Source organism: Vanacampus margaritifer, chromosome 12, assembly GCF_051991255.1.
Source record: "Vanacampus margaritifer isolate UIUO_Vmar chromosome 12, RoL_Vmar_1.0, whole genome shotgun sequence".
In the NCBI taxonomy this organism is placed as follows: Eukaryota; Metazoa; Chordata; class Actinopteri; order Syngnathiformes; family Syngnathidae; genus Vanacampus; species Vanacampus margaritifer.
In genome coordinates, this window is record NC_135443.1 from 18,345,824 (window position 1) to 18,371,893 (window position 26,070).

A 26,070-nucleotide genomic window follows, 5' to 3' on the forward strand; every position below is an offset into this window, starting at 1 on the left:
CCGAGCTTCCAGGTATTTCTACAACTATGATTTTTCTCTGATAGAGTAATTGGAACGGATACTTTTAATTAATTAACACAAATTTTTGGTTGCATGTCTCTTGGCAAGGCGCTTTTGGTAGCCATCCACAAGATTTTGGTCAAGTTGAATCTTTGACCACTCTTGACAGAATTGGTGCAGTTCAGTTAAATTTGTTGGCTTGCTGACACGGACTTTCTTTAGTATTATCCACATGTTTTCAATGGGGTTTAATAAGTCAGGACTTTGGGAAGGCCAAACTTTAATTCTAGCTTGATTTAGCCATGCCATTACCACTTTTAATGTGTGTTTGGGTCATTGTGCTGTTGGAACACCAAACAGTGCCCAAAACACAAACTTGGAGGTGCTGAAAAAAAAGAAAGTTAATCCTCCTTCTTCATTCTCCCATTTACTCTGTGTAAAGCACCAGTTCTATGGGCAGCAAAACAGCTCCACAGCATAATACTACAGCCGCCGTGCTTGACGGTAGGCGTGGTGTTGTTGGGGTTAAGGCCTCACCTTTTCTCCTCCAAACTTATTGTTGGGCATTGTGGCCAAACAGCTCCATTTTTGTTGTGTCTGGCTACAGAACTTTCATCCAGAAGGTCTTATCGTTGTCCTTATGGTCAGCAGCAAACTTCAGTGGAGCCTTAAGGTGCCACTTTTGGAGCAAGAGCTTCCTTTTTGCACGGCAGCCTCCCAGTCCATGGCGATGCAAAAACACACTTGATTGTGGACAGTGGCAGCTGAATTCCAGCACCTTCTAATTTTTGGCAAATCTGCTTTTGGTGGTTCTCGGTTCTCTTCACCCTCCTGACCAATTTTCTCTCAGCAACAGGTGATAACTTGCATTTCCTTCCTGATCATGGCAGTGATAAACAGTGCCATGCACTTTATACTTGCGAACAATTGCTTGCACTGTTGGTCCTGGGACCTGCAGCTGCTTTGAAATGGCTCCAAGCAACTTTCCTCACTTGTTCAAGTCAATGATTTGCGTTTTAGATCTGTTTTGACACCGTTGAGCTCCTTTGAATGTAGCGTTGTGGGCATTGGTATCCAATGAGCACTATTACAATGGCCTCAGAGAAGTCACAGGCACTCAAAATCACACACAAGAAGTTAAGAGTCAATGGTATGAAGCTCATTTCATTGACAAACTTTCTAAGTCACCAAAATTGCTAATAGATGTATGTATATTTTTGACCCAGCAGATTTGCTCACTTTTTGTGTTAAACCCAGATAAAGTCATAAAAGAACAGAAATTCATGAATCTTTTTTGTGACTAGAAAGTGTCCGTTCCAATTACTCTATAAGAGAAAAGTCAGAGTTGTAGAAATAACTGGAAGTTCAGGAGAGCCATGACATTACGTTCTTTACAAGTGTATGTTAACTTTTGATCACGACTGTATTCCAAATGAATGTATTTATTGACGGACAGTTTTATGCATTACAAATAATTTGCATTTAATCCACTTTAGGCACTCCAATATACTTCACCAGTAACAAGGAAACTGAGTACAGTAAGACAAGAAGAAAAAGCTAACTTTTTTTAACGTGCAAAATAGGCCAAGCAAGTTATTTTGAGAAGTTCTGCAATCAGCCTAAATGAGTGATTAAAAAGAATATCTGACAAGAGAGGGAGAGGAGGCCAGCAGATGTTGAGAATCTTTGATAAACTCCAGAGGAGCGGGATGTCTAAACAGTTATGACAGCTTATGAATACACACACACAAACACAACCTCTGCCCCATTTTCCGCGTGTAAGTGGCAACCTCGGTATTCGGCATCCGCAGCCCACACCTCGCCGGGGGCGCTGCGCACAATCACCGTGACACTGATTACCTGAGAATGTTGACCCGCGCCAACCGTAATGGCTTTGACGAGCCTTTGATTGTGGCTTCTCGCTGACCGTGGGCTCCGAATGGGGAGGAATTTATCTGCTCAGTAACTGAGATGTTGGAGATAAACGTATGCGACACTTAGATGATGAAACCCAAGCGAGATTTGGACCCGAGGCCTCGCCTTCCAACTCAAATCTTCCGCCTCGCTCACTGGCCAGACACAGTGGAGACTCACGCGTGTGTGCGTGTGTGTGTGTGCGCGTGTGTGTCGACCAGAGGTGTCCAAACTTTTTTCTCTCTGAGTGCTGCATACAGAAAAAAACAAAGGCTCCTAAGACTACTTTGAACAATCTGCACTTTTATTTCTTTAATGCCTTAAAACTAATCCATAAATGAAGGTAAAGATTTATTGAACCGAAATTACAGTAAGCCCCCTCCATAACATGAGCTACATTCCAGACCACCCCCGCAATAAATGAAATTTGTGATATACAGTGAGGAAAATAAGTATTTCACCCCCTGGTGATTTTGTGAGTTTGACCCTTTACAAAGAAAGGAACGGTCTATAATTTTCATGGTAGGTTCATCTTAACAGTGAGAGACAGAATATTAAAAAAAATCCCAGGAAATCACATTATATTAATTTTAAACATTTATTTGTCTTTTATTGAGGAAAATAAGTATTTCACCCCCTACCGACCAGCAAGAATTCTGGCTCCCACAGACCGGTCATGTGACCAGGAGGCACACACATTAGTCCTCTTACTTAATTGGTATTCCTAATTAAGTTCCCGTTACCTGTTTAAAAACACACCTGTTCACAGAATCAATCAATGCATCAGATTCCAACCTCTCCACAATGGGCAAGACCAAAGAGCTGTCTAAGGACGTCAGGGACAAGATTGTAGACCTGCACAAGGCTGGAATGGGCTACAAGACCATTAGCAAGCAGCTGGGTGAAAAGGAGTCAACTGTTGGTGCGATAGTTAGAAAATGGAAGACACCAATTGACCATCAATCTCCCTCGGTCTGGTGCTCCACGCAAGATCTCACCTGGTGGAGTGAACCGGATCATGAGAAAGGTGAGGAAACAACCCAGAACTACACGGCAGGAGCTTGTTGATGATATCAAGGCAGCTGGGACCACAGTCACCAAGATGACCATTGGTAACACACTACGCCGTAATGGATTGAAATCCTGTAGTGCCCGCAAGGTCCCCCTGCTCAAGAAGGCACATGTACAGGCCCGTCTGAAGTTTGCCAATGAGCACCTGGATGATTCAGAGGAGGCTTGGGAGAAAGTGCTGTGGTCAGATGAGACTAAAATCAAGCTCTTTGGCATCAACTCGACTCGCCGTGTTTGGAGGGCGAAAAAAGCTGACTTTGACCCCAAGAACACCATCCCCACCGTCAAGCATGGTGGTGGAAACATTATGTTTTGGGGCTGTTTCTCTGCTAAGGGTACAGGACGACTTCACCGGATCGAGGGGAGGATGAATGGGGCCATGTACCGGGAAATCTTGGGTGAGAACCTCCTTCCCTCAGCCAGGATATTGAAAATGGGTCGTGGATGGGTGTTTCAGCATGACAATGACCCAAAACATACAGCAAAGGCAACAAAGGAGTGGCTCAAGAAGAAGCACATTAAGGTTATGGAGTGGCCTAGTCAGTCTCCAGACCTTAATCCTATAGAGAACTTGTGGAGGGAGCTGAAGCTTCGAGTTGCCAAGCAACAGCCTCGAAATCTTCAGGATTTGGAGAGGATCTGCAAAGAGGAGTGGGCCACAATCCCTCCTGGGATCTGCGCAAACTTGGTGACCAGCTACAAGAAACGTCTGACCGCTGTGCTTGCCAACAAGGGTTTCTCCACCAAGTACTGAGTCATGTTTTGCTAGGGGGTGAAATACTTATTTTCCTCAATAAAAGTCAAATAAATGTTTAAAATTAATATAATGTGATTTCCTGGGATTTTTTTTAATATTCTGTCTCTCACTGTTAAGATGAACCTACCATGAAAATTATAGACCGTTCCTTTCTTTGTAAAGGGTCAAACTCACAAAATCACCAGGGGGTGAAATACTTATTTTCCTCACTGTAGAAATTCCATATTGAAAGGCATGTTTTTGTAGCATTTACAAGGTTTTTAAAAATACTTTTAGAATAATACAAACACATTGAAACACATATAATGTATTGAGTGATCAAAAGCAATGGATAGCAAAAATATTGCACAGTGTACCTATCCCTCTGTGTTTTTGGTAAATGTTTCTCCAAACTAAATAACGTAACGTATCATCTCACTATGTATATCAATAACCATGGTCAAAGATTTACATAATAAAACAATTGTATCGCTGTCACTTTCTGTAGGTGTAAAAAGCAGGATTACTGAGGACATTCAATAATTTTTGACATCAGCTGTGCTGAACTACAGTACAGTACATCTACCCCCCTAAAAAATCCACAATAACCGGATCACAAAACTGGAGCCTGCAGTGGAGGGGGGATTATTCTTAACTCATTCACTGCCATTGACGGCTTTTGACGTCAAAAATTCATTTGAACTATTTCTATTCGTTTACATTTTTTCCACTATTGTTAACAAGAGTATGAAAAATGATATTTTTTTAAAATTGTACATTTAGAACAGATATCAAATTTATGATTAATCGTGAGTTAACTATTGAAGTCATGCGATTAATTACAATTAAAAATTATGAGTGTTGGGTGATTAAAATCGTAATTAACTCTTTGACTGCCAAAAACATTAAATAACGTTTGGTAAAATCCTATGGAGGAGTGCCAAAGACGTTAAAAGACGTTTGTTTCAAAACAGAGGTGAAACTAACCATTTTCTATTGTTGATTACTGAAAAATGGAATAAGGTAGAAACAATTTTTTTTTTCTGATGAAAGATGAGAGTCCAATCTTTCATTTGGTAGTGTGTGTGTTTCCATAGTCCAAACACATAATTTTCTGGAAGATCAGTCAAAATGCTTAAATCGGCTGGCACCCACGGCATACCTTTTCTGAAAACGTCTGGCAGTCAAAGAGTTAATTGCATGAATTTACAAGTTAACTCGCGATTAGTCCAAATTTTTTATATCTGTTCTAAATGTAGAATAAAAAAATCTAGGTTTTCATACTCTTGTTGACAAAAGTGGATTTTTTTTTTAAACTAATAGAAATATTTCATATGAATTTTTTACGTCTATAACCGTCAATGGCAGTGAATGAGTTAATATATTGTTGGTGTCGGGCCAAAATCTTGCACCTGAAAAACACTCACTTACTCATGTTAGTTCAACCATTAACATTACATCAATAAAGAGAGCAAGCCATTTTCAAGACTTAAGATTGGTAAATAATTTGTAAAAATAACACCCACACGTGTGGACTGATCAACATTCACCAGTTGAAATTTTTAAAAAATATATATTAAATGTAAATGTATTAGATTGGCCACCCTGGTGTAGACGCATTGGCCTCCCATATGTGCTTGTAGCAGGCGCACTTTAAAAAAAAAAAATACTAGTGACATTAAAGCTTTTTACAGTAGGATCATTACTTCACACAAAGCCTGAGAGGCCTTTTAGCGCCCGACGAGAGAATCTCGGCCGTCATTAGCTTGATGTCGCCTCGCTTGCCTTGCAAGCGCCGCTTTGATCCCTAATGAAGCGCCATCCGTTATTTCTGCTCTTATTCACTCACGCCAGACCCGCTTCCACGAGACTGCTTGGGCGACGCCATGTGAACCCCACCTTGCCGCCGACCCCAACACCCCACCCCCACCCCCACCAATGAAAGCCACACACACACATGCTTGTCCTGTAGATACATCTACATTTACATATTTTTTCAAAAGGTATTTTAGTATTTGGATGCTGACCTAAAAGTAAAATTTGGGTTTTTGGCCTGTTGAGGGAATGGGTGGGTTCTCATCCACCTATTTTTATTCGAATTTTCAAGAATTGCGAAAAAGAAACTAAGTGGAAACGCCAGAAATTCGAAAAAAAGGTCCAAAATTCACCAAAAAAATGTTTTTACGCTTGGTTTTCTGAAGCGTATCGAAAAAAGGAAAATGCGCATTTTGGCAATGGAAACAGGTTTTGCGAATGAGTGACTACAAGACGTTTTGACCGATACTACGTCACACGCACGTTAGTAGTCACAAAAAATGGCGGATGATAAAGTAAGATATGTTTGGGGAGACGAAGAAACACGATTCTTTTTATAATTAATTAAAGAAAAAAAACATGAATGCAATTTTATTTACATCAGCTCTCAATGTAACGACACACTTTACTTACATGCGGGAAGGAAGCCAACTAGACAAACTACTTCCGTTCGATCCGTCAAAACCAACATTCCCAACTGCCCATTGTCCCAAAGTTCCGTCACTACGTCATCTCGCGGCGCATATTTGCAAAAGAAGAGCGGATGGAAACGGGCAAATCGCATGTCCAGTTTGCGCATTTTCACAAAAATCGCATAAAAATTTCGAAACATTGGGATGGAAACCTGACTACTAATTGCAAGCAAGTCACAGCCACCCTTTTAAAATGTTGTGGTTTACCAGTGCAGCTGGTGGCACTCCTGAAACCAATTCCCAATCAGGCCACTCTCCCTTGCACTGATTGGTCAATTGAAATATCGTGGGCCGTACCAGCTGTGAATTAATCTGAGGCTCCATCCAGACGGAAGCAAAGTTAGCTTCGTTCCTCAAACAAATCTCGTATACACAGAAGCATTTCAAGACTTGCGTGTGTCCAAAAGAAGACGCTGAGGACGTTTAACGGCTGTAATGTATATGTCAAGTCTGGAGTGTCGCTGTAGCACAGCCACAGGGAGTTAACGGAAAGCGTAGGAGAAGAAGAATCAGCGAAGAAGACAAACACTTTTTTTTCTAACTTTATTGCAATCTACAGAACAAACATGGCTTTGCATGTATCGAAACAACATGAAACAGAGGAACATAGGAGAAGTGACAACGGCAGGTGATTCGAGTACAACACCGCTTGTTGAACGTGGGAATAAAGAAGCAAAATAATTTTGCTGCAAAAGCATAAGCAAGCTAAGGAGGCTGGGCGAGAATTGACGCATACGTCATCAATCTGCAACTGCGTCGTCATCACTGGAGGAGTATCCTGCATACAGTATGGTGTCCAGACGGACGCGTACGAGGCGCGTTTTGAAATCTTTCCACCGGTTCCAAAAGTGATCGGTTTCAAGCTCCGAAACTGCGCCATCGTGTGGACAAACGGCCAAAACCGTCTTTACTCTTACTCTCACATTTGGTTCCTTTACTCTATGTGGCCTCAAAACTAAAGCAACAATGAGCTCCAATTAATGAGTTCCGACTTTAAGCCCCAAGTTCAAAGTTTGGAGCTTCACACAAAGCGTCAAAGGCGTGAGAGCGGGATAGTCGCACACCCTGAGGTGCCGACGCCTTTACCAAGCTGCACCTCTGGCTTTACGCTGCAGTAAAGACGAGAAGCATCATTAACGCTTCAAACGCAACACTGGGCTCGAACCTGGCACGGGCTCTGTGCGGTTTTGCTCCGAGTGAGATTCCACGTGTGTGTATGAAGTTTGTGGTTTTGAGCTGCCTATTAAGAAGATGCTAATTGGCCTGCTGAGTATTTGGTGTGGGGGATCATGGGGGGCGGGGGGGCAAGACAGAACCCGGGTGGAGCCCATATGCTGGAAAGTGACATTAATCCAAAATATAGAAATGACTTGCTGGGTTAGGCTTTACGTCAAAAATTAAGACTCATTACAGGAGTGCAGGTACATGCAACATAATGTAAATTTTTTATTTTTTTTTATCCTGATCTAGCCGGCATGAAAATTATGTGATTTCATGATGCACAGCTGCACACTAAACAAAGAGAGGATGTCATTACGAGAGCGGATCAGGTTGCTACCCGGAGACTCCCTGGCTCCCATGAGCGCTCTGCCAGGCTGGCACACTGCTAGCTGGCTGGCTGGCACACGCGGCCACCACTTGCTGGCCACTCGCTCATAAGCATCCGCCTCCACATTCAGGCCATTAAAATGTCTCAAGACACTTTCATTGTGTTTAGTGTGGCTGTGCCAGTTGCTTTGCCCTGACTGGTATTACCCGCAGCATTGTGGGTGGGAAGGAAGTGTTCAGTTCTTAAGGGGGAAGATGAGACATTTTTTACAGGAGAAACGTACGATTCATTTTCCTACAATAGAGATGGCAGGAGGTGGCTGCAATAGACAAATATTTTACTCAAGTAAGATTCATGTTCCTTTAAGAGCTCTTTACTAATTTTACAATTTTGAGGAGTAAAATGTTAATATTTCATCTATCATGAATTTGAAAACATCAACAATATTTTTTCATGTATAATTCAAACCTTAAAAAGACATTTTGCCAGTTGCTGTTGACTGAAAATGACATCACGTGATGGGCTCAGGCTTTTTTTGTTGTTGTTGTTCTTAAGCCATGTGTCTTTTTATGTGCTAATTTTGTGTTTGACGTATGAATGTACTTTTTGCTACCAGACACCCTTCTTAACTTATCTAACAACCAATCACGGCTCAACTTCCATAAGCACGTAAGCAACTTACGTAAGTATTGGTTGTTACCTGACCCTCAACAAGTGATGTAATTTTCAGTCATTTCAAAAGAATAAAAAATGTGTTTTTAAAGGTGTTAATTGTACATGAAAAAAAATGGCATTATCAATTTAAAGATAGACAAAAAAATAATTTACTGCTGGAAATTTCAAAATTAGTAAAGTATTACTTTAAGAATAATGGGACTTAAAGGAAAAAGCAGTCCAAATAATTACTTGAGTACGGAAGTGTATTGCTGCCACACCAGGAAAAAACAAACAAACAAGACCTATATCACGTTTTAACATAATAAATTTCACGTTTTAACATGATAATTATTACCTTAAAACATGAAACTTATGTAAGTGTGAAAATTATCATGTAAAAACGTGATATGGCTCTTGTTTTGTTTCTTTTATCTGGTGTGGCAGCAATACGCTACTTGAGTAACTAGTAACTACTCATTTAATAAAAACATGTACTAATTAGCTGGTAAATAACTTTTTTTTAAATGACTAGACTAAGTGCAATTTCTGCAGAAATTGTGTGGGAATGCTGAAAGCTGAATGCTAATAGCTGAATGTTTGTGGAGTAAATTGAAAGATAGATTATGTGAAGATTACAAATACAAACTAGTAATTGTAGTTGAATGATAAATGAATAAAAAGTCCACTTGGAGACGTGAGTTTTAGAAGCAAGTTAAAATTTATATGGAAAAGTGCTATCGGAAAGTACCCTCAATTCATTTAGATGGAAAAGTGGAACAAATGATATCCAATGGAATAATGCTATATATATATATATATATATATATATATATATATATATATATATATATATATATATATCACTCAATAGCGCCCTCTAGGCATGCAGTACCCTCCATTCATTTAGATGAAAAAGTGGAACTAATGATATCCAATGGAAAAATGCACACACACGCACACAAACACTCAATAGCACCACCTAGGCATGCAGTACCTACCATTCATTTAGATGGAAAAGTAGAACTATGATACAGTAGTCAGTTGGTATACATATCGCTTAGCATAATTGCCATGGATATATTTGCAATGTACAGTCGGAAGTGGGATTCCTTCCAGGAAGCGACTTCGTGGTTACTGGACAAGGCAATTTACCAAATGCGCCAATGAGCAGTATCTGACAGCTGCTAATGATGGTCAATTGTATGTATGGAGGTGGTACTTAGAAAAAGATCAATATCAGTCCCGTTGAAAATAAGTGGGGGAAAGTTAATGTTTAACGTTAAATTGTGTGAATACTGTAAGTAATGTGGAATCAGACGATAAATACCACAGAAGGCATGAATTTTTGAAGCAAGTAAGTTGAAATTTGAACGGTGTAAATCAAAAGTATTATGTGGGAGTTGTTTCACGGCAAAAAATTGTGGAGGATGAAAATCACAATAACATACATTCCCACAACAAGAACGTAAAAAAGACAAAAATTTTAAAATAAATAACAATATACCTAGCTTAAAAAAATAATAGGTTAAGTCTTTATTTAAAAAAACAACAACAACTTTGTAAAATAACATAAATTAAGGCAAAACAGCACAATTGGCACACCAGGCAGCGGTTACATTGAAAATCAAAGTAAAGTTTTTGTAGGCTGAAATGTGGACATTTTTAGGCAGATACAGATAATAGCGCATGAGCCATGCTTCATGTAAATGAGCCACTTTGACAACTTTGTTTCTGTGTGGGGCTTTGGAGAGTCTACATGTGACTGCCTGGCAAAATGTAGTCAAAACGTCGCTAGTGGTCTGATTGGATATGAAAAACAAAACGGCAGAAGATAAAACTGGGTCCAACCATTGCTTGATTGAGCTGACTGATCTCATTCATCTGCTGTCAGTTATACAATATATTTAATTTCATGCTCTCAGATGGTGTTGATTTAGCTTTTACAGAAGTGTCAATATACGTTTTGTGTTTTGCTCATTGAAACACCATCTTATCATCATAAGTCACATGACTTGACTTATGACTGACTTAACTCAAGTGATGACTTGACTGGAATTGCTTGATGTCTTCCACTGTAACTTGTAACTTACTCCCACCTCTGCCTGTAAGGTCTCTCCATGGCAACGAAATCTCCGAGCTTCCTGATGGCATCTTCGGTGACGTGGCGGCTCTCTCCCACTTGTAAGCAAACACACACACACACACACACACACACGCTCTCTTCACCATCTTATCTAATAACATCTGCACACACGCAGTCTTACATACACATGCTTTCAGGCAGCAGTGTGGCACACAGTGACCAGTTTGTAGTCCTCTTTGGTGGGTTCGACCTCCCTCCCCTAACTCTAATTAACCGCTCTGTGGTTAAGCTTCACACAGAGCCCCCCACTGTCCCAATTCTATCTTCAAAACACACACTCGCTCAGATGGTCCAAACAGATCTGCGTGTTTGTTTATGTCTGCACTTTTTTTGCACACGTCATTCCTGAATCTTGATCAATAGATTTATCGAGCCGGGAGGTGTGGTGGCAAAACGGAGGGCGGGGCCATTGATCTTTGCTTGCGGTCAAGTGGCGTCCGTGTTTGCGGATGTCAGGTGTCAGCTATTGGCGCGGCCTGAAAGACGAGCCTGTGCGCCGCCGTAATGGGAGTGCATCGATTCGGGAGCGTAAGGACAAAGCCCGCATTCATTCCACCGTGACGCAAGCGCTTAAGAGCGTCTTGTGGTCACACGTTGACAGTGCGGCATGAAGGATAAATACTCTGGCCAAATCTTTTGTGTCGTCATATTTGCACTCAAACTTCACACAGAACTGACTCTGATGCAGGGGCGGACTTCACATTTGGCAAACACAGGTAGTTGCCTGCAGTCGCAAAATTTCCAGGGGCCCCCAAATGTCTTGTAACAACATATTAGTAAAATATCTTTAAAGAAATAACATCCCTATTAATGTTGAGCTGGCTTCATTTTTAGGACTAGTACCAGTTTCTCAAATTGCACTTTTTAGTTAATATTTTAACAGTAAAATTATGTTAAGGGCCCCACCATGACTGGATTTGGCTTGGGGCCACAAATGACTAAATACGCCCCAGCTCTGGGGTACTTTATCTTTGTAAAAGGACTAGAGAGACACCTGCTGGTCGTGCAGGATACTACACTAATACAGCTGGATTGGAAAACTGGAAATAGTCAAATATTCTACAATTACTTTCTTGATATTTTAAAAGTATATAAATAAACAAACAAATAAATCAATAAACATTTTTAAAATATACTGAGTAAAACTGAATGAAAATGCCAACATTGACAATCTCACAAATTGAAAATCTCAAACTAGAGTGTCACTTAGTCCAGCACAGACTGCAATAAACCAAGTTTAGCTGAGTTTAACTTTGTTGTTGTTTTTAAACCCAGATTGAGCACTTTGGTCAGTAACTGCTGTTTTGAAAAGTGCTGAGCAAACAAAGTACACTGCAAAAACTAAAATCTTAAGTAAGATATAATTTCTTAAGTTTAACCTTAATTTGCTTAGTTTGATTTGCCAATTTATTTTTACTTAAATGAAATTGTCAGGCAAGATCGTTGTGCTTATTTTAAGATACTTATTACTTAATTATCTTATTTGATCAATCAGTCGTGGCATTGAGTGTTAACAGCCAGTTTTAAGTACTGTGAGGATTGAAACAAGCATTTCCCACATTTTAAGATGACAACTAATCAACATCAAAGGCCCTGAACTGGGGTTTCATAAATTTTCTTATTTTAAGATTTTGCATAATCTAGTAAAAAGATGCAATATGGTTCATTTTGTGAGTTCCTACCTTCAGACTTGAAGGTTGTGGGTTCAATTCCTAGCTAGGTCATGACAAAGAAAATGGGAACTCCTTTACCTCCCTGCTTGACATTCAGGCTAAGTTATCCAAGCGTAAAAAAAACTAACTCATGTATTTTAAGAAAATAGTTCTATTTATTACAGCTTGAAAAAAGTCGACATAACTTGTTTTTAGTCTGAAAATACTATTTTCAAGACCGCAGTGGTTGATATGGGCCTAGTATTATTTTCTTAATTTTCAAAATCTTACAGGTAAATTTAAGTTAAAATTTCTTGTTCTGTTGGCAGATAATTTTGCTTATTTGAAGTAAAAAAAAAAAAAATCTTTTTACTATATTTTTTTCTTAAATTTCTACAGTCCTTTTTGCAGTGTACTCATTTCTAACACACAATTAAATATTTTGTTGCTTTCCTCCTCTGGGATTTACCTATCATTTGGCAAGTTAATGACAAACGTCAGTGGGCTCAGTACGATACTTGCTCTAAAGGTCAGCTATATGTGAATCACTACACCATCAGGGGAGAGAAAACTGCGTGTGCATAGTCTGTTAAAAGTGACGGTCCACAAGTGTTATATGGATATATTGGCCAATTACTGACACTTCCGGTATTCGTCATGACAAGATTTGATGATGTTGAGAGATTGTTTCCACTGGTATTTTCTCAGAGCAATCGGCGCCAACCCGCTGTACTGCGACTGCCGCCTGCGCTGGTTGTCGGACTGGGTGAAGACCGGTTACAAAGAGCCCGGTATCGCCCGCTGTGCTGGTCCACGTGGTCTGGAGGGCAAACTCCTGCTCACCACGCCAGCAAAGAAGTTTGAATGCACGGGTGAGATAAATTTAAGTCAAATGTACACAGGGGTTATTTTCCATTATGCTTATTTTTATTTTGTTTGGACTTTTGTTTTTTAATTCAGGTAGTTTTCATTTGATTTTAGTTTTTGTTGGGTCTTTATTTGTTTTATTCTTAGTTGTTGTTGTTTTTAATGGAGTGTTTGTGGCTTGCACATCATAAAAGGTCAGTAGTAGTGTGTTATAAAGTAAACTATAGAAGTGACTGTTCCACTTTTTCTTCTGCACAGCATCACAGTAATACCAAAGTAAATATACTGTATACTAAACTGAACAACTATTTTAATTTAATTGACAAAGACAAAAACAAAAGACATTTTCGCTATAATTATAGTGTTACTTAGTTAAATAAAAAAAAAAAAGTAGTTTCAATTAGTTGTATTTTTTTAACGCACTCTCCATTGCATTTTGTCATTAACGAAAAATTTCAATTTTAATTTTAGTTATTTCGATAGTTTATGTTGATTGACGTACACTCAGAACATTAGGTATACCTGGCTGTACCTGTTTCCTGAAAATGTTACGTTTTTATGGAGTTTTTGTCTTGAAAGTTCTGCTGCTTACCTTATGTTTCTTCCACCCATGTAGGTGAGGTGGACACAGCGGTGCTGGCCAAGTGTAACCCGTGTCTGTCCAGCCCATGTCAGAACCAGGGCGTGTGTCATAGCGACCCGGTGGACATCTACAGGTGCAACTGCGCTCCAGGATTCAAGGTCAGTCTGGTTCCGGGAGCACGCTCACCGGAGACGTGGACGTCTAGCTGGTCTGATCGTGGATTGTGATGACAGGGCAAGAACTGCGAGACGGCTCTCAACGCCTGCGTCAGCAACCCTTGTGCCAACGGAGGGCGATGCCAAGTGGATGAGGAGGACGAGGGACAATACAGGTGAGGAAGGTCATCCAGGATGCCTCCAAAGTTGAATGCACAGATTTACATAGATTGGAGTGGGGAAAAAACATCTTGCGGTTGAACTTTTGGTTAATTAACGTTATTTTACTATACAGGTAATATTTAATGCAGCATTTTTCCGCAAGTGTGTGACTTTAATCATCCTTTCCCTCACCCTTAATTTCTTTGTGTAAAACTTCTTTTTCTTTCACACAAGTGCAAAACGAAGGTATATATTATATTATTTAGTAATAATGTTCAGATTTCACTTTTTTTTTTTAAATCATTTCTTAACTGTCACACTAGTATAAAAAGAAGTTAAACATTAGAAGAATACTTCTTTTTGGGGAATTTTCCTATGCGAAAAATAAGTTGACCACTGTGTTAACTTTCATTGAAAAAAAAATTATTAATTTTTAACGTTAACTTTAACAAAATTGAAAGTGACAAAAAAAAATCACTTATTATCTGATTTGGATTTTGTGCAACCCATTTTAAACATTCTTAAATATCCTGTAAAGCAAAAATATGCAAGTCAAATAATAGTTAGTTTTAGTAATAGAATAATAATAATGAATGTTTTAAAATATTTTTTATCCTATGACTTTTAATGACTTATAATTATTAATCAATTAACCAACCAAAACATGTGAAATGTATACACTGTATTTAAAAAAAATATATATATATATATATATATATATATATATAATCTTATTTTTTGTTTTATATTTTAAATATTTTATTTACAATAATTGATCAATTATTTAATTGATTAAATTAATGTAAAAATGAATAAATGCATTTGCTGTCAAAGTTCAAACCTTAAAGCTTTAAAACTGTATTTTTAAGCATTTAACTTTGGAGTTAAAGCGAGTTTAAAGCTGTATATTAAAAGCTTATCTCCTGAATTACAGCTTTAACACTTTGACAGCTTGTGAATGTAAATGCTTAAAGCTCACTCAGCCAAAGTCTCACAAGACATGCTGATGCGAGTGTGCGTGTGTGTTTTGCAGCTGCACATGTCCACAGGGTTTCGAGGGCCCCGCCTGCCAGACCAACATTGACGACTGCGAGGACAATGACTGCGAGAACGGCGCCACCTGCGTGGACGGGGTCAACAACTACACTTGTTTTTGTGCTCCCTACTACACAGGTACCACGACGCATAGGCCAGCATTCTATAACTTCATCTTGCAGCTTGTAATATGCCAAATGATGCGTGCAGGGGAGATGTGCGAGGAAATGGAGGATGTGTGCGCCCCAGGACGAAGCCCCTGCCAACATCAGTCTACCTGCCTCATCTCCTCCTCTGGGCCCAAGTCAGTGATTGGGGGGGGGGGAAACATTTGGAAAACAAAAATGGTGCAGACATATTATAAGTGAAATGTTGCGTTTGTGCGCGTCAGGTGCGTGTGCGCTCCTGGTTACGTGGGTGACGACTGCAGTGTGGACTACGACGACTGCCAGGAGCATCGCTGTCAGAATGGAGCCCAGTGTGTGGACGAGCTGAACGGGTACACGTGCCAGTGTGAGGAAGGTTACAGGTAAGCATACACATTGTAATAACTTTTTTTTTTAATAATAGTAATACAATAATTAACTCTATAAAGCTTGAACCATGAAATATATGAGAGAAAATTCAGATTCTTTGTAAATAGAGTATTTATTGGTCCTTTTGAATAAACCCCCCAAAAATTTTGGGGAAAATCAGTCAGAAAAGCCATCAGCTGGGTGATACTGCCATCTAATGGACTATCCGTGCAATGCATGTGTCAGATGATATACATTGGGGTTTTAATGGGGGAAAAATATTATACTCATGAACTAGAGGGCTCAGAATGTCTTGTATTTAACTAATGTTCTCCCAAAAACGTATAAATATGTTCTATTTAAATTATTACCAGTGTCCCAAAGACATATTTTACATTTTTTATGTGTGTTTTTTATGCCAGAGCATACAGAAGGCTTTGATGCAGCCTCTGAAGCAAAGCTTGAAGCAATGGTAGTAATTACAAAAACGGCCAGCAGGTGGCAGCAGAGTATACGAGATGAACCAGGGCCATGTTTAAAACTTAGCAACATTCGAATGATAATTGCTGCAAAACGGAAACAGATAGAAATATACTTTTTTCCTGATAAAAGAAGAGACTCTAATCTTTCTTTTGGTAGGTTCCATGTTTTTTAGCAATATTCTGTGGACCTTGCATAATCTGTCAAATCCAGTAAAACAGCCGGGAATACAAGGGGGTTGCTTCAGTGAAAATGGCTGGGAGTGAATGAGTTAATATGATATGCTTGGCTTTATTGGGTTAAAGTTGGAAAAATTGGAATGACAAAAAAATAGCTACTTTTATATGATGCTTCCTATTTCTTCTTCTCCATACAGCGGTCAGTTGTGTGAGGTTCCTCCTTCACCGTTGTCCCTGTGCGAGCTGGCCGACTGTCAGAACGACGCCCCCTGTGTTGAGCGGGGCGGCCGCGCCCTCTGCCAGTGCCCCCCGGAGTTTGGCGGGCCGCGCTGCGAGAAGCTGGTCAGCGTCAACTTTGTGGACAGAGACTCTTACCTGCTGCTGTCCGACCTCAAGAACTGGCCGCAGGCCAACATCACCCTGCAGGTCCGCGCCGTCGGTGCTCCACCTTCTGCATGATTCTTATACTGACTTTCTTTTTTGAAACAATTCTCCTCTTGCCTCCCTGCCTGCTGTGTCCGCAGGTTTCCACGGCGGAGGATAACGGCATCCTCTTGTACAACGGAGACAATGATCACATTGCGGTGGAGCTGTACCAAGGTCACGTCAAGGTCAGCTACGACCCAGGCAGCCAGCCCGGCCACGCCATCTACAGGTCAGCCACTCCCACTGCCCCCACCCCCAGTGACATCATCGACCGTTACTTCAATTCTAACATTCAATTCCTCCCCTCCGCCAGCGCCGAGACCATCAACGACGGTCAGTTCCACACGGTGGAGCTGGTCACGTTGGACCAGATGGTGAACTTGTCCATCGACGGGGGACTTCCCACCACCATGGACAGCTTCGGGGCGGTGCGGCCCCTCAACGGAGAGGCTCCACTATATGTGGGGGGTAGGGGCCCTCTCCAGAACACACCTCCCTCCTCTTCAGGCACTCTTAACTACTACACTACTGTCAATCACCCCCCCCCTCCCCTCCACCAGAACCTAAAGCTCCTCTCATCTCCTCATCATCATTTGGAATTGAACCACCCATGATTGAGTTTGCAACCCTCAAAAATAGACCACTAGGGGTATTCTCCAGTGCAGTGAAGTGTTTTATTCTTATATTATTGTTAACTACTCTAACATTAAACACAGCTTGTACTTAAATATAGGAGTAATTACCAGTAATTGATTCTTATGATAAGAAATTTCTTCTCAAACTTTTTCTCCTTCTGCCTTTATTCTTGCATGAGCTCCGCTTAACTATCTCAAAATTGTATTGGGATTTTTTTTTTATAAAAATTCAGCCTCTAGTTCCAAAATATTTTCTTGACTCTAACATTGGGAATATCCTGGACATTTTCCCTTAATGAATGTCCGTTAGGCCAGTGGTCCCCAACCACCGGGCCGCGGACCTGTACCAGGCCGTGGGCACCTTTGGACCGGGCCGCGTCGGGCCGCACAGTTGAAAAAAAAAAAAAAAAAAGTACTGTACTTCCGGTTAATTGATTAGCCAAGGCTTAAAAATATTTTATTTTGAAACGTGACCAGATTCTCTCTGTTTACGACAGACTCTTGACACATGTCAAGATGCTAATGATCTCAGTCGCGTTTTGTTACCCTTGTTATGGTAGTGGACTTGCGTTTGTCGTAGCCTTTTATTAATCAGCCGATGAACAGCCAAGCACCCACTGGGTTGCCGGTCCGCCAAAGTTGTGGACATGTATGAACCGGTCCGTGGTGAAAAAAAGGTTGGGGACCACTGCGTTAGGCTACACATGAATGACATCCTTTAAAAGTGATGGCATCTCTGTGTCTATTACAAACATATTGTCATTTATAATCATTCAGGTGTACCAGGCACAATCACTCACGTTTGTTTTTGCCACTTTTTACATTGTGCCATGTCGATGGGTTGTTGCCAGGTAACCTCTAAAGCGGTTGTCATGAGAAGTGGCTGTAAATGTGTTTTGTGTGTTGATGTACTTCAAAATCATAACAGAAGAGTTTTTATGTGACCTGCAGCCCTCTCTTCAAGGATGCTGTGTCTTGCGGTGCACACATAACAATATCCATCCTCACAGGTGCCTTGACCTAAGAGCTTAATTCATTTTGTCACTACGCTCGTAGCTCAAAACACCAATACTGTATTTAAATCCGCTTTTCTCGAAATGACTGGTAATGCCAGCAGTTGCATTCCAGCCATCCCCCAAAAACAATGAGTAAAAATGTGTTGCTTAAATGATTAAGCACCACAAAAGATGTTGATTAGCATTAGCATTAAGCTAGCAGGGCCTTTTTACAGCTTTAACAGCTGTTCACTGTTTGCCAAACTGCTGTGTATTGTAAAATGGGTTGAGTTCACTCCATCAAAGCAAGAAATTCGCAAAATGACAGCTGGTATCTAAAAAAAAAAACTTTTGGGTCCCTGGTATGGGAAGGCACCTGGTAATTCTAAAAAGTCACCGTGAGAAACACCTGCTTGGAAAGCCTTTCCTCCATTTCACTCCTACCTTCCCTGTGTTAGCTGTGTGTTTGTGCTGCTCCATGGCGTCCGTCACTCCTCTAAAGAACTTGCGACCTCCCCCAGGGATGCCGGTGGGCGTGCACCCGGGCGCCTTCCGCCTGTGGCAGATCCAGAACAGCTCCAGTTTCCACGGCTGCATCCAGAACTTGTACATCAACAACGAGCTGCAGGACTTCACCAAAACCCAGATGAAGCCTGGTGTGGTGCCGGGCTGCGAGCCCTGCAAAAAGATCTACTGCATGCACGGCATCTGCCAACCCGACGGCCTCCTGGGGCCCGTGTGTCACTGCCGGCCGGGATGGGCCGGACCACAGTGCGACGTGCCGGCCGCCAACCCCTGCCAAGGCAGCAAGTATGTTCGCCACGACAACCTGGTCCAAGCCAAATATATTGTACTTTATATATTTTTAAAACCACACAAAATAACATACAGTAACATTACTACACTACGGAGCCCCTCTGGTGCCAGCGTATGAATTTATTTATTTTTTGCTAATCTGTACCCACAGTTTAGCAATCTGTTCCCCCAGTTTACTGATCTGTTCCCACAGTTTAGCAATCTGTACCCTCAGTTTACTAATCTGTTCCCACAGGTTAGAAATCTGTACCCACAGTTAATCTGTTCCCACAGTTTAGCAATCTGTTCCCACAGTTTACTTATCTGTTCCCACAGTTTACTAATCTGTTCCCACAGTTTACTAATAATTGTTGAAGGGGTCTCTATAAAGACTCGGTTCCCATTGTCACATTGAAGAGACGTTCAAAAGACTCGATTCATATGTGAACGTCACATTACTAGTGTTCGCGGCAATGCTCCCACGCAGTCAAGCACGCTTACGTGAAAATACGGTAAATCTAATGCATGAATGGGGCGGCGGATAACAACTCTAGTGTAGCCCAATATAGCGGAGTAAGAGTAGCGTTACTTCTTCACACATCTACTCAAGTAAAAGTGAAAAGTATTGTGTAGTAAAAAGCATTGTGTGGTAAAACTGCTCTTGGAAGTATTTTTTTTTCAAAAAGTTACTCAAGTAAATGTAACGGAGTAAATGTAACTCGCTACTACCCACCTCTGGTATTAGGTTTGATAATATAGGCTAATATACAGGAGCGCAACGGTAGAGCCAACGTCAGCGTCGCTGCTCGTTTGAGTTATCCATCGTTTGTAGAATACATAACTAATTCTCACAAATTTACCAATTTCCCCCGTCAGACGAAGCGCTTGTGAAAGCTAAACTACGAATACTGTGTATAGGTTTGCCGATATTGAAGGATCTATGGCGAGAGCCAGAGTGCTTCACGGCTTGTGTGCACTACACATTACAAGTTAGCATTTGTAGCTATTAGGGGTGTAACGGTTCACAGAAGTAATGGTTCGGTACGTACCTCGGTTTTGGGACACGGTTCGGTACAAATTCGGTATAACAAAAAGTGAAAAAAAACCTGAATTATTGTTTGTTTGTTTTTCATTTGTTTTTGGCAGACAGTTCTGAAGGTAACTGTTTTCCAACGTAGCGTCATTTAGAACTTTTAGAACAACCAAAGATTACTTGGCACAAGTTGCAGATGCACATAAAAGTACTCAAGCTTTACATTCAAAATGCTGTCTTGTCTTTATTGTCAAAGATAGCTTAACGATAGGTTAACCATCTCGTTATCCTCATTACAGTATTATTGTTGTTACTGTGTATACTTTTTAATATCAATTTTATATACTGTATGCCAGACCATCACTGTATAGTAAGCAGAATGGCCTCCTGCAAATACAGCAGATTTGTGTTCTATTAAACAAGCTCAGATTTCACACTAAGAACATGTTGGGACAAGATAATTGTTTTAGTATTCACACTTTTATATTTATTTTATTTGTGTGTGTGTGGTTTTCTAATGTAAAATAAGTACCTGGGCTCAACAAGGGTTGTTTTCCAAGTGATCTAATAATCCTCTTCTAAAAATAAAAATTAAATTAAAAAAAAATTGAGTCTGATGCACGAGCCGTTAGGTTCGTCACAGGGGCTGCACGGAAAATCTTGAGAGACTCCGTACGCTGATCTCACTCTAAACGGTATCTCATGCCAGTCGCCACTCTTTAAGATCCTGGTGATACCGATAGCACAAAAACATGCATCCATTCAATCAAAAGCAATGAAATAGTACGAAAAGATGACCATTTATCGAGTCTGGGAGGGGACTGTTCATTTTTTGTAATGACAACAACGTTATTTTCTTCATGTTATTTATTTATTTAGTTAGTTTTTGTTTGTTTTTCACTGGCGGCAAACTGGTTTAGCTCATTACTGCCACCTGGTTTGGAGTGCGGATACTGCAATAAACTTAAACTGCAATAAACACAATAAACTAGTATAATAAACAAGTATAATACATACATCCTAAATATACAAAGAAAACATTCACAAATGAGTTGCCGTTATATTAGTAATTTTTCACAGAAAATGTTTCCATGCATGAATTGAGACATACCGTGTTTGCAGATGTGTCCACGGTCGGTGCATCCCGCTGGACAGCGAGTCGTACCGCTGCGAGTGCAGCGAGGGTTACCGCGGTGCGCTGTGCAACCAACAGGGGGAGCTGTTCAACCCCTGCCGCCGGCTGAACTGCAAACACGGCCGCTGCCAGATCTCCGACACGGGGGACGCTTACTGTCACTGCGAAAGTGGCTACACCGGGGAACACTGTGACGCAGGTTTGAAACCCATGCTTGCTCATTAGTAGTTATAGTGGATATAGAAAGTTTAAATGCCAGGTGTTTGTGATGGCCAGAACTAAACAAAGGGAATTACAAACAGTTCAGAAAAAAAGTCAGTGTAACCACAAAGCTTTGACTCGAACATTTGAACTTTATTTGGATTATCGACTGCGCACACTCATGTTCATGTTAATGGTTGAAAATTTAGAAATTATTTGCCTTGCTCTCATTTATTTCACAAAAAAACTTTCAAACAAAATCTTCCTCGTCTCAATGAATGTTTGTGCTTATAATATTACCAATATAATTGTGTAATAGCTTGAGTTTTGTTTTTTTGTTATGTTTTTTTAATACAGCAAAAAATGTGCATGACAGTAAAATTCCAACTTAATTTTTGAATAAAATAATTTTTAAAGTCAAAATATGATGAGAATATATATTTGGTGAGGGAAAAGGAGAAAAAATGATGTTTTTAAATTTATGTATAATTTTTAAACAGACTATTTCTTCTTTCAAAAACCCGACTATCGTAACATTTAACAGTTCTTCTGGTAATATTACATTTTTCTGGTAAAATGCGCGCTGGGAAAAGTCAAAATCTCACAAGGAAAAGTATTGCTTTAAAAATGTTTTCATATAATATTTATTTTTATTCAAGAAAGAAAGTTGCGATCTTAAAATATGATTTTCATTAAAAAGGAGGATTTATTAATTTAAAAAAACATTTATAAAAAGATAGGTGAAAGTCATAAACGTATGAAAATATAAGTGTATATATATATATATATATATATATATATATATATATATATATAAATTACCAAATTACTATAAATTACATAAGTATTGGTAGTATATTCTCTTCTACTCATAATCATAATTTCATGAGAACAGTTGTAAAATGTTTTAGGGATTTATTATTATCATTATTATTATTAATAGTAGTAGTAGTATTATAGGAAAGAATGCATTTATTCTGGAAGAAATATTTTTGATAAAAATCACAATCTTATTTTTTGGGGGGAAAGTTTTATGTTACCACAAACGTATATGTTTTTTCTCTCTTTGAGAAGAACATTTTAAATAAACAATTAAATATCAATTTTTTAATTGATTTTATTTTTTATAAGTGTGATTTGTTTGTTTATAACAGTTTGAACCTCCGCCTTCTAGTGGTTCAGCACCTGTGCATTCACCCACTTGTGGATTTTTATTATTTCTACATATTTATTATTCTTTTTTTTTTTAACCGTCATGTTTCGTGCACTTTTATTTTTCCCCTTCACCAAAGAGAATGGTGAATAAATGGACATCACTTTTACATAGATTTTGTGGGCTGGACATTGTGAATAACGAGGGGCCATGGTAGATGTTCTTATTTTATTTTATTTTTAACAAAAGTTTATTTATTTATTTAGGGGTGGCGGGATATATGAGAAAGTGTACTAAAATGTCTGCGCCGGTGTTTTTATCGTCCAGAGTCGGCGTGCCGGGGCGAGCCCATGCGAGACTTCTACCAGGTGCAGCGGGGCTACACCATCTGCCAGACGACGCGCACCGTGTCCTGGGTGGAGTGCAGCGGCGTGTGCGAGGCGGGCGCCTGCTGCGCCAGCCAGCGGATGAAGCGCCGGAAATACACGTTCGAGTGCAGCGATGGCACCACCTTCAGCGAGGAGGTGGAGAAGAGCATCAAGTGCGGCTGCGTGGGCTGCGGCGTCTAGAACATGATGAAAAAGAGAGATTCTAAAGAATATATATAAAACCTCTATCTATATATTAAGGACTCTGACGCTTGTAAAATAGGACATCTTTTGTGAGCTGCAGTACCACGGAGTGTCAACTCAAAAGGCTCGAGAGATGTTTTTTTTTACCCCAACAGTGAGGACAGTGTTGGGGGGTGAAAGAAGAAGAGAGCTGAACCGTTGGCCAAGTCGAGTGTCACATGACAGGAAGTTGTTTGTTGTTTATCTGTCAGTCAACCACACGCACACACACAGAAGAAGATGACGTTCGAGTGGCACATAATCAAGTGCGGATGCGGTGACGTCAACTGGGCTTGATAAGTCCCCCAGCATGCATTGCCTCCTCCCTCCAGCAGGGGGCCATCTAGCGTCTCCTCCTCTTGACACCTGCAGTATTAAAAACAAGAGGAGCAAAAGATCGCTGATAAAACCACATAAATCTTTGTCATTTATTGAGTTATTTTTTCCCCCTGTTGTATTGTTTTAATTTCTCATTTTTTGTTTGTTGTATTTTATTTCACCATGTAACCTTCAAAAAAACATCCCCATTTATATAGAAATGCCTAACAGATTCTAATATATATGTATATATATATATATATATTTGTATTTCTTTTTTCTTTTTCTTTTTTGGTATAGTATTTTTCTATGTTAAGTGGAAGGTTGGTGGTAAAAGGCGCTGGCTTGGTCTTTTTTTTTTTTGTCCAACATTTAATGGCAAGCAGTATAATCGGCCACACGCGCATACAAAAAAATATGCAGTATTGTGCGGAGGTTTATTTCAGTAGTTCAAATCAAAGGATGCAATGCATTGTATAAAATCATTAAATGCCTATGGAAATATTTTGTAATTCTTGGATTCATATTCGTAACAGCTGAATTACATGGATAAGGTGAATTTCAGATTTGGTTAGCTGCAAGTTATAATCATCAAAATGATCAATGAAATATTTCAGTCTGGAGTGAATCTGTATGCTGCTTTAATTTTTTAATTGAACTACTGAAATAAACACAGTTTTGCAAAATCTTCAAATGTTTTGCGATGCAACTGTACACATTGTATAGGAGCCACTGCTGGTCTGCTCTGTCGTTAAATATTGTATAGGTTGTCTTCCATGTGAATATTACATCTGGGTCATGAGCGCTTAGCTTGTTTTCGCTCCTCTTTTTATTTATTTGTTTTGTATGGTGATGCATTTAAGTGTGCATTGCATTTTTCCTGATATTTTCAAAACAAAAAGATGAAAAAAGAATAAAAAAATTATGAAGCTTAAGTTCAACATAAATCATAAGCTGCTGTCAAGCATGCGTTGTGTTGGGGGAAATAACACAACCGTGCAACCGCTATGACACATAATGAAACGGTCAGGACATTTTCTAGCTGGTATTAAAAATGTAATGTAATGTTTTCTTGAGGTGCCAATTACAGTGAGCACATAGCTGAATGTATAAATGTGTACAGATAATAAATATGCTTATTCATGAAGTGGTAACTTTTAGCTGTCCTTTAGTTTAGAATGGATCACATACTGTTCTGGGATTGGAATTCTGCTGATTATGTAACCGTACGGACGCTCAGCGTCCTCCTTATAGGCCGTGTGCCTCATAAAGGTGCACCTTTTGTGGAATGTGACTTTTCCTTTTCTTGGCTTCTGTGGGTTCACGTCTCCTTGGTGTGCAAGTACAACTTCCTGGTAGCCATCTTAGTGGTGCTTGTACTATATTGAGATTTACAGTAAGTCAAACAGTAAGACTCTCCATCCTATGAGCTATGATATACATAACTATGTTCATGTAAACCACACAATGTTGTAAAAAGATTTTGCTTCTCTGTCACAGGACTTGATGGTGGGATTGAAGCTAAAGTCCCAAAATGATGCTGAATGTATGTAGTGCCACCGACAAAATGTTTACCAAACCTCCACTCTTTTCATTTATTAAACTTCTATGTGTGTGCTTTTAACAACTCCCTTGTCTTTTTATTAGCACAATTTCACCTAGGGGTAAAAATGCAAGAAAAGAAGAAAGTCATGGCTATGAAAAGACTGGATGCTGAAGTTCACGTTTATTAACACATCCTTATTTTTGTTCCACATTTAACACATCCTTATTTTTGTTCCAACAACCGGTTGCAATCTGGAACATCCAATGTAGAATACTGTCCAATGATACAGCGCTGTTTGATTTCCAAGTTGTAAAAATATATCAGAGGATTTAACTTGACAATTTGGTACAGGAGCTTATTTATGCCATCAAAAGACATTGACTGTTCATAGTAATAGTTTTGTTTTTGTGCGTTTTAACATTCCTGTCAAAGACTATAAGAAAAGAAAAGTAAATGGCCTCGTTTTGGAGAAACAAAGGAGAGGAAACAGGAAGGTGTTTTCAGAGCGATGCTGACATCTAGTGGCATTTTAAAGGTATTGCTACATAAACAGGTATTAAAACACAGAGAGGCGTTCTTTCTTTCTTTTTTAAACGCCCATGTATATAGTAAGGCGCGTTTTTTTAAAATAAATTACCATGTTTAGTAAGGCGTTTTTTTTGTTAGGCATTAAAAAAAAAAAGATGACCATAAGGCATTTTTTTAAACAACCATTTATATGTAGTAAGGTTTTGATTTTAATGACCATGTATGGCGACTAATGTATTTTTTAAAAAGATGACCATGTATCATAAGGCATCTTTAAAAAAAAAAAAAAAAACATGTATAATAAGGCGTTAGAGCAGGGGTGGGCAAACTTTTTCACTTGCGGGCCACAATGGGTTTGAAATTTTGACAGATGGGCCGGACCAGGAGCATTTGGACCTCATAGCACAGTAAAAACACACAGATAAATGTACAACCCAATTTACTTATAGTGTGCACTTAGGACTGCGTTTTTCAAATGTGCAAAATCCA

The 26,070-nt window shown here is 39.6% G+C and overlaps 1 protein-coding gene across 7 annotated transcripts in view; it reads left to right on the forward strand.

Moving 5' to 3' along the window:
* Positions 1-25,134, forward strand: part of slit1a (slit homolog 1a (Drosophila)) — a 132,035-nt gene extending 106,901 nt beyond the window's left edge. For 2 of the 7 annotated variants that reach the window (XM_077582296.1, XM_077582297.1), the window contains 13 exons: positions 10,544-10,615; positions 12,938-13,101; positions 13,713-13,837; positions 13,913-14,010; positions 15,030-15,169; positions 15,242-15,335; positions 15,423-15,560; positions 16,403-16,631; positions 16,730-16,860; positions 16,945-17,138; positions 18,783-19,071; positions 21,212-21,423; positions 22,906-25,134. In XM_077582296.1, coding sequence (XP_077438422.1) covers positions 10,544-10,615; positions 12,938-13,101; positions 13,713-13,837; positions 13,913-14,010; positions 15,030-15,169; positions 15,242-15,335; positions 15,423-15,560; positions 16,403-16,631; positions 16,730-16,860; positions 16,945-17,138; positions 18,783-19,071; positions 21,212-21,423; positions 22,906-23,147 — 2,128 coding nt within the window. In that variant the 3' untranslated portion in view covers positions 23,148-25,134. Of the gene's footprint in view, positions 1-10,543; positions 10,616-12,937; positions 13,102-13,712; positions 13,838-13,912; positions 14,011-15,029; positions 15,336-15,422; positions 15,561-16,402; positions 16,632-16,729; positions 16,861-16,944; positions 17,139-18,782; positions 19,072-21,211; positions 21,424-22,905 lie in introns of all 7 variants that reach the window. The other 5 variants (XM_077582298.1, XM_077582300.1, XM_077582292.1 and 2 more) reach the window with 3 other exon arrangements.
* The last annotated feature ends 936 nt before the right edge of the window (positions 25,135-26,070 follow it).